This window comes from Eumetopias jubatus, unplaced genomic scaffold (genome assembly GCF_037043125.1).
Source record: "Eumetopias jubatus isolate StellerSeaLion01/CBP00866 unplaced genomic scaffold, mEumJub1_p1.0 scaffold_10, whole genome shotgun sequence".
In the NCBI taxonomy this organism is placed as follows: domain Eukaryota; kingdom Metazoa; phylum Chordata; class Mammalia; order Carnivora; family Otariidae; genus Eumetopias; species Eumetopias jubatus.
This window is the reverse complement of record NW_028274816.1, coordinates 129329045-129347550: the sequence shown is the minus strand read 5'-3', so window position 1 is coordinate 129347550 and position 18506 is coordinate 129329045. Positions and strand designations below refer to the sequence as shown.

The 18506-nt window shown below is 44.1% G+C and overlaps 2 protein-coding genes across 7 annotated transcripts in view; one reads left to right on the top strand and one right to left on the bottom strand.

Annotated features, from left to right (window-relative positions):
• ITGAE (integrin subunit alpha E) overlaps positions 1-16886 on the top strand; it is a 75000-nt gene extending 58114 nt beyond the window's left edge. For 3 of the 6 annotated variants that reach the window (XM_028095466.2, XM_028095467.2, XM_028095473.2), the window contains 10 exons: positions 1105-1203; positions 1727-1806; positions 2504-2581; positions 3067-3130; positions 3219-3326; positions 6656-6715; positions 7037-7144; positions 8671-8766; positions 13508-13618; positions 15125-16886. In XM_028095466.2, coding sequence (XP_027951267.1) covers positions 1105-1203; positions 1727-1806; positions 2504-2581; positions 3067-3130; positions 3219-3326; positions 6656-6715; positions 7037-7144; positions 8671-8766; positions 13508-13618; positions 15125-15217 — 897 coding nt within the window. In that variant the 3' untranslated portion in view covers positions 15218-16886. The remainder of the gene's footprint in view (positions 1-1104; positions 1204-1726; positions 1807-2503; positions 2582-3066; positions 3131-3218; positions 3327-6655; positions 6716-7036; positions 7145-8670; positions 8767-13507; positions 13619-15124) is intronic. The other 3 variants (XM_028095468.2, XM_028095469.2, XM_028095472.2) reach the window with 3 other exon arrangements.
• HASPIN (histone H3 associated protein kinase) lies at positions 3980-7486 on the bottom strand. Its single transcript, XM_028095474.2, has 2 exons — positions 7322-7486; positions 3980-7190 (listed from the first exon to the last, which is right to left on the bottom strand). Exon 2 carries the CDS (start codon positions 6452-6454, stop codon positions 4139-4141), a length of 2316 nt encoding a protein of 771 aa, XP_027951275.1. The 5' UTR covers positions 6455-7190; positions 7322-7486; the 3' UTR covers positions 3980-4138.
• Positions 16887-18506: the final 1620 nt, after the last annotated feature.

Here is an 18506-nt window from a genome sequence, read left to right as displayed (position 1 = left end):
TCTGGGAGGGAAAGATTCACACATGAGCCTGCACTGGGAAAGTAAGAGTCGGCCCTGCCCCTGGGCCCCTCGTGAGCCTGGGGTCACAGACTGGAAGCTAGCTGCAAGATAACAGGAAACAGTGTTTCTCCCAAGGACATCCTGCGGCTGTGAAGTATCGTAACCCTGAGAAATGTTCTCTAAAATCATAGGCAATCAGAAAACTTGGCTGCTTGAAGTTCTATCTGTAATTATGAAACCATTTCACTTGACTAGAGAATAGAAGTCCCTTTGAAGAGAAGCAGTCTCATTTCCATCTGGGGGGCGGGGGGCAGAGCTTCAGATAAAGCACTTCTGGATACACCTTTACAACTCCCTAAGAGTTTCCGAGGGAATGGGTCCCTGGGTCCAGATCTGATGTTGATGGACCCTTTTACACACAACCCTGCTTTACATAGAGCCCATCAGAACTCTGCTTTCCTAGGGTCGCCTGGGTGGCTCAGTCGTTGGGTGTCTGCCTTCGGCTCAGGTCATGATCTCAGGGTCCTGGGATTGAGCCCAGCATCGGGCTCCCTGCTCTGCGGGAAGCCTGCTTCTCCCTCTCCCACTCCCCCACCTTGTGTTCCCTCTCTCGCTGTGTCTCTGTCAAATAAATAAATAAAATCTTAAAAAAAACACAAAACTCTGCTTTCCTTCTGTATCACCCGAACTCCACCCTTCCCCAGCATCCTTTAATAACTGTCTTTGCTTTTGTTTAGTTAGACACCACAGCACAGTCTTCCTCACTGTAAGGAGTCAGTATGACAAGTTTGCCCAGTTCAAATATCTTCTTCCCCTGAAGACTTCACAGATTCCTCCTAGTTGGATTTCACTTCTTTTGATACTGTTTTTCCTTGTACCTTTTACAGAACCACTGCTTAGGGCTTGTATTTAAATTCCTCAACTACCTACCATTGATCCCTTCTGCCCAGCTTGGGAGGAAGACAGAAACCAAGTCTGATTTGTGTCCCAAGGCTCCTGGCAGATGTCTGGCATGTAGAAAATCAGTGAATGTTTGTTGAATTGGTATCAGGAAACTGCTTCCTTTCTTGCTCTTTAAGAACAGTGTCTTCTGTGTGTTAACAGCCTCCTTCTCCAGACATTCAGTGTGATGACCCTAAGCCAAATGCTTCTGTGCTGGTCATGAACTGCAAGATTGGTTACCCTATACTCAAGAGGTCATCTGTGAGTGTTTGGGTTGGCGGACTCTTCTCACTTACGTGGAGGTGGTGTCTCCTACATCCCAGTCTCATTTGAATCTTAAGTCATGGTCTCCACATTTCCCTTTACTGCAGTCAATCCACAGCAGAGCTTAGAGCTGCCAAGTTTGCTCTCGAAGTAGGGAGTGGTGGGGTGGGGGATATAGCCACAAACCGTTGCCTCACCCCATACAGCAGAGTGAAGCTGGGAGTAGTATGGGAAGAGCAGCAGGCCCAAAGTTATTAGTTGTGAGTCCCTCATCTGCCACTGATGGTCTTTGTGTTGTGGGGAAGCTCTGAAGTGGTTCCCTCAACTGTAAAAGGGGAATAATGCTGTGCACCCTGCTTACTCCTTATGGACATTACAAGGCGTACATGGAATAATGGATGTGCAAGCATGCTGGGCTAAAATGTGAGGCATAAGAGTGGTTTCCCAGTCTGTTAGTTAGTAGGAAGCAGTTTGTGAGTGCTAGAGAAGAATCAGGTGACCTTTTTTCTTTTTTTAATAGGCAAACTTTTCAGTAGTTTGGCAGCTAGAGGAGAATGCCTTTCCAAACAGGACAGCCAACATCACTGTGACAGTCACCAAGTAAGTAGTGCCTGTGGCCCTGCGGGCCCAGGCTGTGGCCCTGGAAGAAGCCTCCCTCCCATGTGCATGTGTGAGCTTCGGCTCGGTCACTGCCCGGGGAGAGCCTCAGTGAAACCGCAGAAGGAATCTATGCGGCTGCAGTGCCTTGGCTTCCCTTCTTGTTATCAGAGTTACTCAAAATGTCCTTTTATTGACACACAAAGCAAAACTATACTATAGTCTGGTAAATGAGCCTTGGACATAAGTTCTATTCCTGGTTCATTTAACTTGGAGAAGCTCGGTCACCTGCAAAACTTCTACATTTCAGGGGTAGGGTATGGATATAGTTTTGGGGAAAGGTTCTCAAATGGGGATGATTCTGCCCTTTGGGGGCAATGCCTAAAAACATTTTTGGTTGCCACAGCCTGTGGGGTGAGGGAATGCTTCTGGTACCTAGTGGGTAGAGACCAGGGATGCTAAACACCATAGCGTATATAAGATGGCCTCTCACAAAAAATGTTATTATTGTCAAGGTTGAGAAACCCTTTTTAAATCAGTGTTTCTCCAAGTATGGTCTTCTGGCAAGTCCTCTGCACTCTAATTACTTATCTTCAAGTGTCTTTTCTTATCTGACCCTCCCTGACCCTGAGAAGCCAAGGTATATAAGCAGCTGTATACACAGTTGATAATGCTGTGAACTGACACTCTTATTTCCTAGTTTCAATGACAAAAAGTCTTCGGTCACACAGAGCCACAGCCTTCAATTCAAGCATGCCTTCATTGCAGTTCTCCCTAAGTAAGTACTTCCAGGGGGCCAACACCTGCAGCTTCAGGTGGTCAGGGTGGATGTGGGCATTCCTCATCTCTGACAGGAGGCTGCTTAAAACCCAGGCTCCCACTGATCGCTAGGGCAAGAACAGTTGGGTCCTAGAAACCCCATGGTAGTAATCAAAGGAGGTGCAGTGCCAACTGGTCTTAATACTAAAGGTTACTGACATAATGCTAAGGAGGGAAGAGAGGAGCTACGGGATTGGGAAGTAAGGAAGGAGAAAAGTAAGGCCACCGAGGAATAACAATTAGACACAGAACCAGCCCAAATACACAGAATTCAAATATTCTACCTGATCTGAACTGCCCTACCACCACTTTACATTTTGATATTCTGCTTTGATTCTTCTTAAGGATATGGTGCCCTCTGTCCTAGTGTATCCAATTGGTAGCATTCTGGCTCATTTGAAAGAAGGGGGCCTTGAGGCCTAACAAATATCCTCTCATTTGCAGACCTTCAGTGATGTACATGAACACAAGCCAGGGGCTTTCTGTCTACAAAGAATTCCTCTTCAATGTAAGTGCTTAATGCTTATTATTGCAAAGTTACAGGTGGCGAAAACACCACCAGTTTTGATCTCCTACTCTCTGATTTTATTTTGTAGATACATGGGGAAAATCTATTTGGAGCTGTATTCCAGCTGCAAATTTGTGTTCCAATCAAATTACAAGCTCTCCAATTTATAAGAGTGAAAAACCTGACAAAGATTCAGGTACTTAGAGGTGTATTGTTTTTGTTTGTTTGTTTTTTAATCACGATCACATCTCTTTTCCAGAGTGACTGTGGATTCTCAAAGGTGTAAAACTAGAATTCTAGGAAAGGAGTAAAAACAAGTTAACTTGGGAACACATCAGGAGTAAATTGCCAGTCACGTTCATAAGAAATATCAATCATTCAGCTCTTAAAGCAACATTCCAGTTTTCCTTCCCTTGATGAAAAATTAGCAAAAAAAAAATCAAACCTTTTTAATACCCATGGAGACATTTATTTTCCCTTTGAAAAACTGATAAATTCTGCTTCTCTTTGTGACTGGCAAATAAGCTTGATAAACATGAGCTATTCCTTGCACTTCTCCCTATAAATATACCATCTCCCTTTCCTCCCTCCAGTCTGTCTCTGTCTCTGCTTTGCTAGAGCCCCTTTGCTCTCAGTTGACTCTTCATCTGTAGTATGGTTCCCTTATGATACCTACAGCCACAGGCTCTGATGAGTATGAAAGTTGAGGCCTTTGGCTTTCCTGCAATTCTTTTTTTTGGGGGGGGGGGATCAGGGTTCATGAAATGTCAAGGTTCAAAAAGGAATATACAGAAAGGCATTTACAGAATGGACTCTGCTGAGAGAAAGAGGGCTTATAAATTGTAATCATTTGTTCTGATGTACAGTTTATTTTTAAAGAACGTCTGTTAATTTCTAGAAACATATAGAATGGGAATTCCACCCTGCTCTGGGGATGGAGATTGAAAATAGCATCAGGGGCTGGAAGACGAGTGTCCTCTAAGTTTGGGCCAATAAGGCACCTCTGGCTTACTTAAATAGACTGTGCTGGCAAAGCAAGTCAGTGGCAGAGCTGAAGTTCAGCATTGTCCTATAGAAATGCTGGATCTTTCTCTTCATTTGTTTCATGGCTGGGGTGTTACATTTAATCTTGAAGGTCATCTGTTTCAGAATCTTATCTGTGAGGTAATGGAGCCAGAGCACATTATTATAAGGGTGATATTCAGCCCAGCAGTTGTTGTTCTCCTTCCTCATTAGCCTGTAGATCTCAAACTGGTAGTCACCTTCACCTGTAAATAGGTCCTCATCCATGGAAATGTCACAGAACACCACAATCCCATCCCGCTCCAACCGCGACAGTGTGTAGTCAATGATATTGACTTGCACTCCCCGGGTGGGGATAGTGCTTGTCTTCCCATTGAGGGTGTAGTGGAGCTCTTTGAGGCTGGTGTTCTTTAAGAGCACGTTCCCCCAGTGTAAGTCTCGGTGCTCAAAGTGCAGTGACGCCTCTGCCACTGCGAGGGATGCTGTGATTTGATGCAGGATGCTCTTTGCAGTAGCCATGGAGGACAACTTCGTTCTCATTTGCTCTAAGTCAGTCCCTCCAAACTCAAATTCCAGTACAATGAAGAGCTGGTCTTCCTCAAAAAAGTCAGGCCGGTCATTTGCAGAACCCTTAGTTGAGTTATAATGGTCCCAGGCTCTGAGGAGCAAGGGAGGGTAAGATCCTTGAACACAGTGCACGGAGTTCAAACCAATAAAGCCTTCCGTACGGTTGCATACCTCATCAGACAAGAGGCTCAACTCTTTGGAGATGATGATCTCCGGCAGAATTTCCTCAAAAGTTTTCTGATGGGCTCCATTGACTAAATCTGGTCCTTCAATAGCAATGATTTTTAGGGCAACGGGTGTGTGATTAGTAACTGTTTGAAACACTTCTCCAAACACCCCTTCCCCAATCTTCTGACAGCACTCCAGTTTTTCTGTGGAAAGGCAATAGCTAAAGGGGATAGGACCTTCCTGATTGCATTCCCCATAAACCTTTTCAGCGTCAGATGCCTTTTTGTCTGTGACATGTAGTGTCTTTAAGGGGGTTAGCAAATACATGGAAGAGCAGTGCCAAGGAGACAGAGCACTGTTTGTTCTGTTCATAACCGGAGGGTTTGAATATTCGGATATGAGGGACTCAGAGAGAGAACTGGCAATGGTGTGGCTGCTACATACTTCTGACATAGCAGTCACCATCTTCTTCTTGTGGAAACTGAAGGAAGCCCTGGCTTTGGTCCAAGAGCAGGCATTCTGTAAATGAGCCAGGTCCTGGGCGAGGAATGAGTCTTTTCCCATCTTTTGGCTCTTCTTAAACTGGTGGTAATGGAGAAGGGAGGTTTCTACTGTTTCCTGAAGTTTCCTTTTTCGCCTAGGCCCAGTTTTCTCCAGCCCGTTGATTTCCCCAGGTACAATACAGCCCTTGCAGCCATCTGCCTCGTAGTCCATCTGGGCAGCCCCTGGAGACCCGATCTCTTGACAGGAGTCCTGGTCCGTGGCCCTTTTCTTACCCATGCTTGATAAACCTGGCCTCTCCAGCCTCTTCCCAGCCCGTTTCCTTTCACAGCAAGACTCCCTCATATTCCTCCCATCGGCCCCAAACTCATAATCTTCAGGGTTTCCACAGTCCATAAGACTAAAGACAGCGGACCTGAGACTGGCATGGGCTCGATGGGCCAACCTGGTGAACCTGCCTCCTCCTGTTGCTGCCTCCTGGAAGCCGTGGAGGGGTGCTGGGCCCGGGGAGGCCACTGGAAGGTGGAAGCCGCCCGGAACTTCGGAGGCCGCATCCGGAGAGGCGGAGGGGCCGGGGCCGGGAGAGGCCAGACTGCTGAACAGGGAGGCACTGGTGCCCAGCTCGCCGCCGTCCCCGGGCTGGCTGCACGCGCTGAGGTCCGGGCTGAGGCGGCCTGGGTTGCCGTTAGGGAAGGGCGGCGGTCCGAGCGGGCCGCAGGGGGTGCTGCACTTCTGCGGAGGCCGAGCTCGCAGCCTCGGGCGTCGTGGCGTCGCGACCAGACTCAGCCGGTCCTTGGAGGCTCGACCGCCAGGGCGCCTCCGCCGCTGACCTACCGGAATGCCGAGGAAGTCGGGGTCGTCGGGGTCGTCGGAAGTGCTAGACCGCGAGGGGCCGCCGCTGCTGGCGTCGCTGCTACTGCTGCTGCTGCTGAAAAAACGCTTCTGCTCTTGCGGCGGGAACCACTGCGCGGCTGCCCGATCCGGCCGCCGCCGCGGCCTCCCGCCGCCCACAGCCCCGTACGTTCGGAAGAGCCGATTCCCCGGTCGCTGGAGTGACGCCGCCATAGTCGGCACCCGCCCGGAGGTTCAAATGCAAACACCGCGAGACTTCCTTAAGACAGACGCGCGGGCCGGCCGGGCTGCTGGGTCCTAGCGTCCGGCCGTGAGCACCCGCATCACAATGGGCCCCGCGCGAGGTGGCGGCGGCGGGCGGGTGACGGGCGGTTTGGCGTCTTCCTCTTCGCACTTCCATGGCTCTCGTTTCAGGCCCACACCGAGTGCAAGTCTAGTCCGAAGTCGGACCGCTGTGGGAGCGATCCTGCTTGGGTGAGCGCGACCGTCGCGAGAGGTGGAGGGAGGGAGGAGGCCTCGAAGCGGGCGACGGGAGCGGCCCGGGGTTACTTTTGCGGGCGTTTCCTGCCGAAAGCTTTTGCGGGGTGGCCTCGAGGCTGTCCTCAGTGTTCTCGCTGGGCCCCGTTAGCCACGGTTAGCCACGGTTGCGGCTTTGCTTGAGCCAAGGGGAGCGCCGAAACTGTTCACACCCTCTCTCCTGGGGCCTGAACATGCTCTGCGTGCCCAGTGTTAATGTTTTCTGCTTTTTCACTCAAAAGGGGACGGCGCTAACTATAACCAGAGTTTCATTTTCAGTATGTGGAAGAATGGTATTCAGTGAACTGTACCATCACTTCGAATACAGAAAATGTAACGGTGGCCGCGGAGCTGTCCTTGAATCAATCTCAGCAGATACTTGAGATGGTGAATGCTCCACATTTGATTGTGCTCACGTGCCTCTGCTCTCTCTCTGAGAAAAGTTAACAACATCTCAAATGTAACATGTCCAAGACAGGTGTCCTGATTCACCTTTTGCCCCCGTCTGTTCTTTACACAATTACTTGGGATAATTGATGAGGGTAACTTACTGTATTTACTTACCTTGGGAAATACTTGTGACTTCTTCCTTTCCTACATCCCCATACCTGTTCCAGCGCCAAGCTCTGTCCTTCCACCTCCAAAATAGGTTCTGAATCCATTCACTTCTCTCCACCTCCACTGCTACTGTTGTAGTTCAGGCTACCATCTTTTGCCCAGGCTGTTGCAGTAAACACTGTCTTTTCCTCCGGTCTCTGCTCTTGCCCTGCCCTCTACAAATCTTTCTTCACATAACAGCTATTTTAAAGTAAACATTGTGCCGGAGCATCTGAGTGGCTCAGTTGTTAAGTGTGCCTTCGGCTCAGGTCATGATCCCGGGGTCCTGGGATCGAGCCCTGCATCAGGCTCCATGCTCAGCGGGAAGCCTGCTTCTCCCTCTCCCACTCCCCCTATTTGTGTTCCCTCTCTTGCTGTCTCTCTTTCTGTCAAATAAATAAAATCTTTAAATAAATAAATAAAGTAAACGTGCCACGGCTCTGAAAAGAAAAAAGTGACATTTGAATACATCTAGAGTAAAACACATACTTTTTCAATGGCCTGCAAGGCACTGCATGGTCTAGTCTCTGCTTCTTGAACTTTATCTCCTAGTACTCTCCTCTTTCCCACTTCTTATACTCCAGCTATTCTGTCCTTTTGGTTTCTCCAATATTATTCTGGCCACAGGATCTTTGCACTTGCTGTCCCTGCTGCATGACACTTTTTTTTTAAATTTTCATTTTATTACTTATTTGAGATAGAGAGAGAGAGCATGAATGGGGGGGAGGGACAGAGGGAGAGGGAGAAGCTGGCTCTCCACTGAGCAGCAAGCCGGATGTGGGGCTTGATCCCAGGACCCTGGGATCATAACCCTAGCCGAAGGCAGACGCTTAACCTACTGAGCCATCCAGGTGTCCCTGCATGACACTGTTCTTCCCCCGTATCTTCATGTGCATGGTTTCTTATATTTAGCTCAGATGTTACCTTCTTGGAGAGGCATTCCCTGATCACTCCTTCTAAAGTGGGCACTAGGATCAAGTTTAACTCCTCACAGTGATCCAGATGAGAATGATGAGATCTGAACTGAAGGCGTAGCAATGAGGGATGGAGAAAAGGGACAGATGTGAGAAAGAAAAAAAAAGAATTGTCAAGAACTGATTTGGGGCTGGTGAGTGGGGCTGTGACAGGAGGTAAAGTGTAAAGGAAAAGAAATTGGGGAATGATTGCAGGTTTCTTGCTTTGGCAACTTTATGGTTGCCAAGACCACTAACTAGACAAAGGAATACAGGAGAAGGAACACGTTTAAAGGAAAAGATGCTGTCCAAAAACAATAAGTCTATGTCTAAAATATGTTTTACCTACCCTCCATCTTACAGTTACCAAGAGGTGTAACTGAACTACAGATCGTTGGTGAAATATCTTTCAACAAATCTCTATATGAGAGGCTGAATGCAGAGAACCACAGAACTAAGGTAATCCCTGGCTGTTTTCTGGTTTTCTGAGCGGTGTTCTGGGGAAAACTGTGCCTAGCCTTAGAGCCTCTGTACAGGCAACTCTTCCTGTTTTCAGTCTTGCCACCTCTGATCTCGACTCTACCACAAGCTGCCTCTGTGACCTTGAATTAGTCAGATTCTGCCTCAATTTTTCCATCTTTGAAGTGGCAGTTGAATAAGAGGCCTAAGCTGAAATAACTAGGGTGAAATCAACAGCTGTGTATACTTTGATTTGAAAACGTAGTTTTAAAATTTGCCAAGTGAGAAATTACTTTTTTGTATACATTGACTGTCTTCCTAGTGTGTAGTATCAGTGTTTATAGTATTAACTAGTTACTCAGGAATGTGTGATTCTTTTATAAATTTTAAACTAAATAGTAGGACTCTTGGGATTCCTTTTGCCAAAGTGTGACCACAAGTCAAACTGAAATCTATGGGCTAAATGATCTTGACACTTAACCTAGATATGGTTAAGGGTCAGCTGCAGCAGCTGGCTTGAGAGATAATGTGGGCTCTTTAGTCAGACATGATCATTACTGGAGGGAATGTTAAGAGAGTGAGGCTGGATTGCTAAATATTAGGTCCTGTGATTTCCTTCCTGGAGGAGGAGAAAGGAACAGTTCTCCAGACATGTCAGAAATAACATTACCTTTTATTTTTAAGTATTTCTAATACAAAAAGTTACATGGAAGAAAGAGAAGTGCTCCATTATCCCACGGCCCAGATTTTTTTTTTTTTAAATAGAAGAGCAAGAAAATCCAAGCCTTACAGAAAAATATCAAATGAAAAATAATGGTTCCTCATTCCCCCTCTTCCCATGTCCCCAACTCCATCTTCCCAAAGAGTGCTACAGTTAACAGTTTCGTATATGCACATATATATAATTTATTTCCCTCTCTTACTGATGCTTTCATTTCTGTACATAGATTCCCCATAATTATTTTCCTTTATTTAAATTCAATACCCTAAGCAGAGTATTAAGTTGTTCCTGACAATAAGCAACTAAGGTAGAATGAACCTATGAGTATAAATAGCCATGTATCCAAGCGCATTTCATCTGCAAGTAGGGGAAAACTCCCACTAATGTACCATAAAGGCATCTGTTTGGTCAACAGCCTGGCTCCTTTGGATCTTGTGCCCTACAGGCTGTGCCAGCACAAAGATATCACCTCTCCCAGTGCTGTGTTTCCATGTGGCAGGACACAAAACAGGAAGCAAGAGATCAGTAGCAAAAGGAGTTTTTCTAAGTGTGTCTTCCCTTTTTAGGGAGGGAAATTTTCCTAAAAACTCCCAGTAGCTATCTCCTTACATCTTTTCAGTGAGAACTGGATTTCCTCTTGGTCACTGGCAAAGGCGAATAGCTCTGTCATGATTAGCTTAGACCAGTCATGATTTCTGAATGAAAATTAAAAGGAGAGAATGGTTATTGGGTAGGCCACCATCAGTGTTTGACTACAAGCACTAGTATCCTGTGTCCTGCTTCTCTCTTCACCTTTACCAGAGTAGCTTTAGGTCAAATTTGGAACCTGTGGGTTTAGAAGAGGAAAAGGGGAGGAGGCTTTGAGAAAGAGGAGCATTTCTTCTACTGAAATCTGCCCTGTTACATCACTATGACCTTGGGACTTCATTACTTTCCTAAACCCAGATTCTCAAGACCTTCCCCCTGTCCCCCACTTCACTCTTCCATGGAAGAAAAACCAGCTCTCTTCTTGTTTTTCCTCTCCCTCCCTACTCTCAAGGCCCAGAACTTACTCCTATTAACCTCAGCTACATAGGAATTAAATAGTTGCCTGAAGGATCAACCCTAGGAAGTAACCAGCATTTATAACTTAATTAGAAGAGGCCTTAAAGGGAAATTTGTTCAGGGGCGCCTGGGTGGCTCAGTCAGTTGAGCATTCAGCTCTTGGTTTCAGCTCAGGTCATGATCTCAGGGTCGAGGAATAGAGCCCCGCATCAGTCTCTGTGCTCAGCACACAGTCCACTAAAGATTCTCTCCCTCTTCCTCTGCCTTTCCCTGCTTGCACAAGTGCATGTGTGTGGCGCACGCGTGCGCTCTCTCAGAAATAAAAAAATATTAAAGTTAAATTTGTCCAGCTTTCCAACCCATACAGAAATTATCTCCAAAGCCCCCCAGCCTTGGTGCTTAAACACGTGCATGAAAGGAACTCAGTGTTTGGGCAGGCAGAGAAGTTTTGGTGGCCCTCTGGTCCCACTTAAGTCCTGGGAAACTCTGGCCATGGGAGGGCCATCACTTTCCAGCTGAGTCCTGTTAGTGAGAAGAGGGCTTAGACTCCTGAGACAGCCTTTAGACAAGAATGCTGGGGACAGCAGCTGACTCTTGAGCAACGTGACTCCCCATGTGGTCAAAACCCATGTATAACTTTTGACTCCCCAAAAACTTTACAATAGCATGCTATGGACCAGAAGCCTTATTGTATTAAATACTGTATTCTTTTTTTTTTAAAGATTTTATTTATTTGTCAGATAGAGGGAATGAGCACAAGCAGGGGGAGCGGCAGGCAGAGGGAGAAGCAGGCCTCCTGCTGAGCGGGGAGCCTGATGCGGGGCTCCATTCCAGGACCCTGGGATCATGACCTGAGCCGAAGGCAGACAACCATCTGAGCCACCCAGGCGCCCTCTTTTATGATTTTCTTAACATTTTCTTTTCTCTAGCTTACTTTATTGTAAGAATACAGTATTTAAGGGCCGTCTGGGTGGCTTAGTCGGTTAAGCGTCTGCCTGCAGCTCAGGTCATAATCCCAGGGTCCTGGGATCGGGTCCCGCATCGGGGCTCTCTGCCCCACTGGGAACCTGCTTCTCCCTCTGCCTCTCTCTCTCTCTCTGTCTCTCATGAATAAATAAATAAAATCTTAAAAAAAAAGAAAATCATAAAAGATACATTTACAGTACTGTATTTATCCAAAAAAATATGCATATAAGTGGACCTATGCAGTTCAAACCCGTGTGGTTGAAGGATCAACTGTAGTATACATGGATGCCATTGTGCATTTATTATTGTGTCTCTGAGGTAACATACACTTCAGTTTGGTGAAGAGCAGACAAGTATCTTTGTCATATATTTTGTGTGGGATTTGTGCAAGGTCAAAAAGAGCTGTCAGAAGAGAGTTGAAAAGGACTTAGAGATCATTTAAAATAGGTCATCAGTTTGAAGAGGAGCTTGGGGCTCAAGGACACAGAGTGGCATAGCTGGATGTAGAACTGATTTTCTGTCTTTCAGTGTTCTCTAAAACCTAGAGACCATAATTCTCTGAGACTTCTGTTAAACTGTCAAAGAATCTTTAACAGATCTCCTGACAGACCAAAATAACTGAAAGTATTTTGTTCCTTAGGTAATTTTGTTGTGCTGTTATTGGTGTGTTTTTTCCATCCAATTTTTGTTCTCTTTGCTTTTCATGGATTCCTTTGGTATATTTAGCTCAGAGATTCTTTAACCATGGCCAGTCTACTAATGAGCTCATCAAAGGTATTCTTCATTTCTGTTACACTGTTGTTGTTGTTGTTGTTTTTTTATCTCTAGCATATTTTTTTGGTTTCTTTCCTGGGGTTTCCATCTCTCTGCTTTACGTTACCTATCTGTTCTTTGTCTTTGTTCCTGCATGTTGTCTACTTATCCATTAGAGCCCTTACCATATTAATCATAGTTGTTTTAATTATCAGGTCTGATAATTCAAACATCTTTCTCTGTCTGGTTCTCATGCTTGCTTTGTGTCTTCAAGTTGTGTTTTTTGCCTTTTGATATGTTTTATAATTTTTTAATTTTTTTTTCTGATAATTTGTTCTTGATAGCTAGACATGATGTACCAGGTAAAAGGAACTGCTGTAAATAGGTCTTTATTAATGTGGTGAGGTGTCGGGAGGGGAAGTGCTCTACCATCCTATGACTAGGTTTCAGTCTTTTAGTGAGCCTATGCTTCAGGGCTGTGAACTTTACATTTTCACGTTTCTCATTTTTTTTCAACCCCCTTAACGTGGGACAGGATACCTAGAGTGGGCTTGAGTTAGGTATTTCCCTTACCCCAGGTCAGTTGGACTCTGGTAATACCTTAGCTGGTTAGGCTCCAATTAACTAGTTTCCCCTGAGGGTAGGCCAAAAAGAGTACTGTGGCCTATTTCAAAATGGTTCCTTTTTCTCTCCTGGTGCCAGAGGCACAAAGGGATTTTTCTCTAGTATTTACTGTAGGAACCTGGTAAAGCTCCTGGAGGAAAACCTTATAGTGTTGTGGGGGCTCCATTATGACTGGGTTCCCTTGAGTTTTTAACTCTGAGAGTTGTCAATACTGAGCTTCTCGTAATTCATCAATTACAGATCAGATTTTCTTACCCCAGCACTGGGAAGCCTCTACTCCCTATATTTGTCTATCTCTCTCACCAGTCTTGGGGGCAGCAGTTTGCCAGGTGTCTTTCCCTCTCTTGGGAAGTCAAGAATTGTTGACTTTTGAGTCTGTTCAGCTTTGTACTTGTTAGTACGGAGTGGTGCCTGCCATGTACTCTACACATGGGACCAGAAACTGGAAGTCTCGATGTTAGATAATTTTAGATGATGCATCAAGAAACATTTAGCTTTTTGCTTTACTGTCAGCCTTGGTCAATATACAGAAGGTTGCCAAGTTCTCATATTTTGCTCCTTAAAATAACACGAAGAATTTTTTTCTCACCTGCATTAGCAGACTTATTGGATGCTCTCCTTGTCTCGTTCCAGATCACTGTCATCTTCCTGAAAGAGGAGTATTATTTGTCTGTCATCATTATTATTGGAAGCAGTGTTAGTGGCCTTCTGGTTTTGACTGTGATTATAATCATCCTGTTTCAGGTCAGTTCTACTCATGTGAAAATACCAGAGTACAGAGAGATTTTCCTAAAATAGATATGATGATCATTACCCTATTTAAATACTTTACTCTCCTTCCCCTCTTTTAATGTTCAAACTTTCTTACTGCTTTCAAGACCCTCACTCTGTGGCCTCCACCCCTCTCTACCATTAGGTCTTGCTTTTTTCTCTAAACACGTGTAACTCAGTAAGTTTAGTGTCTCTGTGCTTGCTGTCTGTGCTGCCACCCCCCACACCAACGCCTTTTCCCACTTTTTCACCTTGTTCACACTATTCCCTTAAATCTCAGCCCAGAGATTCCTCAGTCCTCTGGGCTGAGTTATATGTTTTTCCTGTGAATAAGCTGCTTTCTGGAAACGCAAGTGGTAGTCATCACAATGTATGGTAATTATTTTTGTTTCTACTAGATTGTGAGTTTCTTTTTAAAAAAAAAATTTTTTTTTTAATTTTTAAGCAATCTCTACACCCAGCGTGGGGCTCAAACTTACAACCCTGAGATCAAGAGTCACTGAGCTAGCCAGGTGCTCCTAGATTGTGAGTTTCTTGATGTAGGAGGCCATACTATGCATAGTAGGCTGAGTATTTTTACATAAATAAGATCCATTACAGCTGAAACTAGAATACTTTGCAGATTTAGTTAAGTTAAAAAGGTTAAGGAACTTTGGGGCTTAAGGGGAAGGTGATTTTTCACTTCTGACCAGAGAATGAGCACCAGAAGAGGCTTGTGGAAAGGCAGCATTTAAGATGGATCTTGTACAACTGTAGTGAAAAGGGGCACGTGCACACCAGTGTTCACAGCAGCAATGCCCACAACAGCCAAACTGTGGAAGGAGCCGAGATGCCCTTCAACAGACGAATGGATAAAGAAGATGTGGTCCATATATACAATGGGATATTACTCAGCCACCAGAAAGGATGAATACTGACCATTTGCATTGACATGGATGGAACTAAAGGATGTTATGCTAAGTGAAATAAATCAAGCAGAAAAACACAATTATATGGTTTTTCACTCATATGTAGAACATAAAGAATAGCGCAGAGGACCATAGGGGAAGGGAAGGAAAATGGGGAAGAAATCAGAGAGGGAGATAAATCACAAGAGACTCTTGACTCCGGGAAACAAACAGGGTTATGGAAGGGAGGGGGTGGGGGAAAGGGGTAACTGGGTGATGGGTATTGACGAGGGCATGTGTTGTGATGAGCACTGGGTGTTATAGGCAACTAATGAATCGTTGAACACTACATCAAAAACTAATGATGTACTATATGTTGGCTAATTGAATTTAAATAAAAGAATTTTTTAAATATAATCATTCCTGATTAAAAGAAAAAGACAGATCTTGAAGGATCAGGTTATCAGGGAGAGATTCAGAGGAGGCATGAAAAGCAGAGGAGTATAAGGGCTATTTTGGCAACTAGATAATGGTTTTCTAAAACAGGTGGGTATCTTAGGCCTATAATGGGACTTCCCCTCCTTTGTTTTAGTGTGGCTTTTTTAAAAGAAAATACCAACACCTGAACTTGGACAGTACAAGGAAGACCCAGCTGAAATCTGAGAATCTGCTCGTAGAAGATTAGGACCAGCTTCCTCATCTGTTGGGAGAGAACATCAACCAGTCTTGGTGTCGTTCCTTTTTTTTTTTTTTTAAGATGATCTAGAGTAGAATCTAACAAATTAATTGTGGAATATTGTTTTTTAACCATACGTTGTACTAAAAATGTGTGTTGTGCAGAAAATAAACTTGGTAAACATCTGATATTAAATAAAATTAAACTGTTTTCTTTATAGAAGTGCCTTTAATACAGAAACATAATATACTTTGTGATATTTTTTCCCCAAGAGGAGGTACGGCAATTTCTAACCTTATTTGCCTAAAAATGCTTTTTCTCGGCATTTCTATTAATGTCTCCCAATGTAGTCTTCTACAGAGTACCTCTTGGGGGACAGTGTTCAGAAACATTTCCTAGTCTGGCATTTTCAAGATCCTAAGATGTTGCCTATTATTTCAAATCAGGCCATAAAAAAGCACCGCCTATAACAAATGTAAAAAGGAGAAAAACAAAAGTCACCAAAACAGGAACTAGGGAGGCAAAGAGAAAACAAAGACTTTGATCTGTAGTTTCATTTCTGTTGTGTTTAATGCACTGTGTTAATCCTTACCCAGCTTCCTGCTTAGTGACTTGCTCAGGGAGACTTTTGTTCCTCTGTAAATACTGTCACTGGGAGAGAGCACTGTTGCACAGGTGGAGATGGAACCTGGCCTGGGAGTTGGGGGCACAGAGATTAGGGCCTCGTTACAGGCTGGCTTTGTTCTTGGTATCTTACTTTATCTTTATGCCCCATGTTAAAACTTGACCCATCTCCCTACTCCTAACCCTGTAATGGAGCAATCTTTGTTTTCATGGATCATAAAAGTTATTGCATAAAAATTAAATGGTGTGTCAGTATATAATGTAGAAAGTAATCCTTGTCTTTAATTCAGATGCTATCATTTTTTTTAATTTTATTTTTTTTCTGAAATTTATATGTGTATAAGGTATGAATTAGGGACCGAGTTTCGGTTTTGTTTGTTTGTTTGTTTGTTTTCTCCCAGAAGCATAACTTTTACCACATCACTTACTGAAATAAACACCTCCTTTGCTTATCCACACTCTCCTGTGTCACAGGGGCTGAAAGGTTTTAAACATTTCCCAGACTCCTTTGCTGTGGGTTTCTAGTTTAGGTTTTGCCAGTGAGAGGCACTTGCATGAGACTGGAAGGTGGAAAGAAGTCTTTCTTTTTGCCGTGGACTCCAGCAGTGGTGGCAACTTCCCGCACTTCCTGACCTCTGGGTGATACCAACTCTCCTGTTTTTATTTTCCAGCCCTCCTGACAGATTTGAAACACAACTCTCTTTATTAAATCCCTTTCTGCTTGAAATATCTAGAGTGGCTTCTGTTTTCTTATTGAACCTGAGTCTAATTATATTATTTCCAATGAATAATAGTTGTCCCTATGTCATTTATTGAAATGCTCATTAATAATTTGAAATTCTGCTGTTACTCCTTGTGAAATTCATATACATACATATAAATTCTGGAAATTTAATTTTGTTTCACTGGCCTGTTTGTTCCTGTACCAGTACCACAATTGAAGGAACACTTTCTAGCATTATGCAAATGACAAATTCAGAACAGCACAAAGGTATCTAAAAAAGGAAAAGTCAGTCTCCCTCTTCTCTCCACCTCCAATATCTTTCCAAATGCAACCACTGTTAATAAATTTTTAGATATTCTTTTATTTTTTAAAGTATTCTTTTTTTTTTTAAGATTTTTGTTTATTTATTTGTCAGAGAGAGAGAGAGAGAGCACAAGCAGGGGGAGCAGTAGAGGGAGAGGGAGAAGCAGGCTCTTCACTGAGCAAGGAGCCCGATGTGGGACTCGATCCCAGGACCCTGGGATCATGACCTGAGCCGAAGGCAGACGCTTAACGACTAAGCCACCCAGGCATCCCAATTTTTAGATATTCTTTAAAAATATTCCTATGAATATACCAGCATAAGCTTTCTCTTTCTCTAGATATATTTATATATATACAAATACAAATCTGTATATAAATGGAATTACATTGTACCTAGTGTCCCACCTCCTGCTTTTTCATCTAATAGATTCTAGGTATCTTTCAATAGCAACATCTGCAGATCTACCCCAATCTTCTTTTTTAAGATTTTATTTATTTGACAGAGACAATGCCAGAGAGGAAACACAAGCAGGGGGAGTGGGAGAGGAAGAAGCAGGCTTCCCGCTGAGCAGGGAGCCCGATGTGGGGCTCAATCCCAGGATCCTGGGACCATGACCTGAGCCAAAGGCAAATGCTTAACGACTGAGCCACCCAGGCACCCCTCAATTAAATTTTTTTCATAGATGATGGCAACCTCCAAAAAGTTTTTACCAGTTTATACCCGTGCTTAGAGTATATGAAGTGCCATAATGTGCCTTGTCACCACTGGGCGCCATCAAACTTTATTTTGCTAACCTGATCATTGTAAAAAATGGTATCCTGTTTTTGATACCAGTTTTCATCATTATAACTTTGCAGTAAATTTTGATACCTGATAGGACATTTTCATTCTTAAAAAAAATTACTGATTATATTTTTTCAGATAGTTCTTAGTATCTGTGTTTCAAATTCACAAAAGAAACCCCTTGGGATTTTAATTTAGTTGTACAGATTAGGCTGGGAAGAATTGCTTTCTTTATGGTACTGTTTTCCTACTCAGAAATATGACATTTTTCCACTTGCTGAGATTTTTTTTTTTTTTTAAGATTCATCTATTAGGGACGCCTGGGTGGCTCAGTCGGTTAAGCGTCTGCCTTCAACTCAGGTCATGATCCCAGGGTCCTGGGATTGAGCCCCCGCATCGGGCTGCCTACTCAGTGGAAAACCTGCTTCTCCTTCTACCTCTGCCCCTCCCCCCTGCTCATGTGCACTCTCTCTCTTTCAAATAAAATCTTTAAAAAAAAAAGATTTGTCAAAGAGAGAACACAAGCAGGGGGAGAAGCACTGAGCCACATACGCGTTCCCTGTACTTTGTTTTTTAATAGCTTCTTAGTTGAGTCTCGTGGATTTTCAAAGGAAATGCTATCTGGAAATAATGGTGATTTGGAGTCTTATATTTCTACTCTTTTCACCCTTATTTCTTTGACTAGAACTTGTAGAGCTCTGAGAAGTTAATGGGATTTCTCTGTACCCTCCACTGCCTGGCCCACAGCCTGCGCATGGTCCCACTCCCTGCCATCCTGCCTTTGGGCAATTTCTGGGCCTTTGGTTGGAAAACCCATCCACTTCTCATGGAGCCTCTTATTGTGTTAAATCACCAGGCTCTTT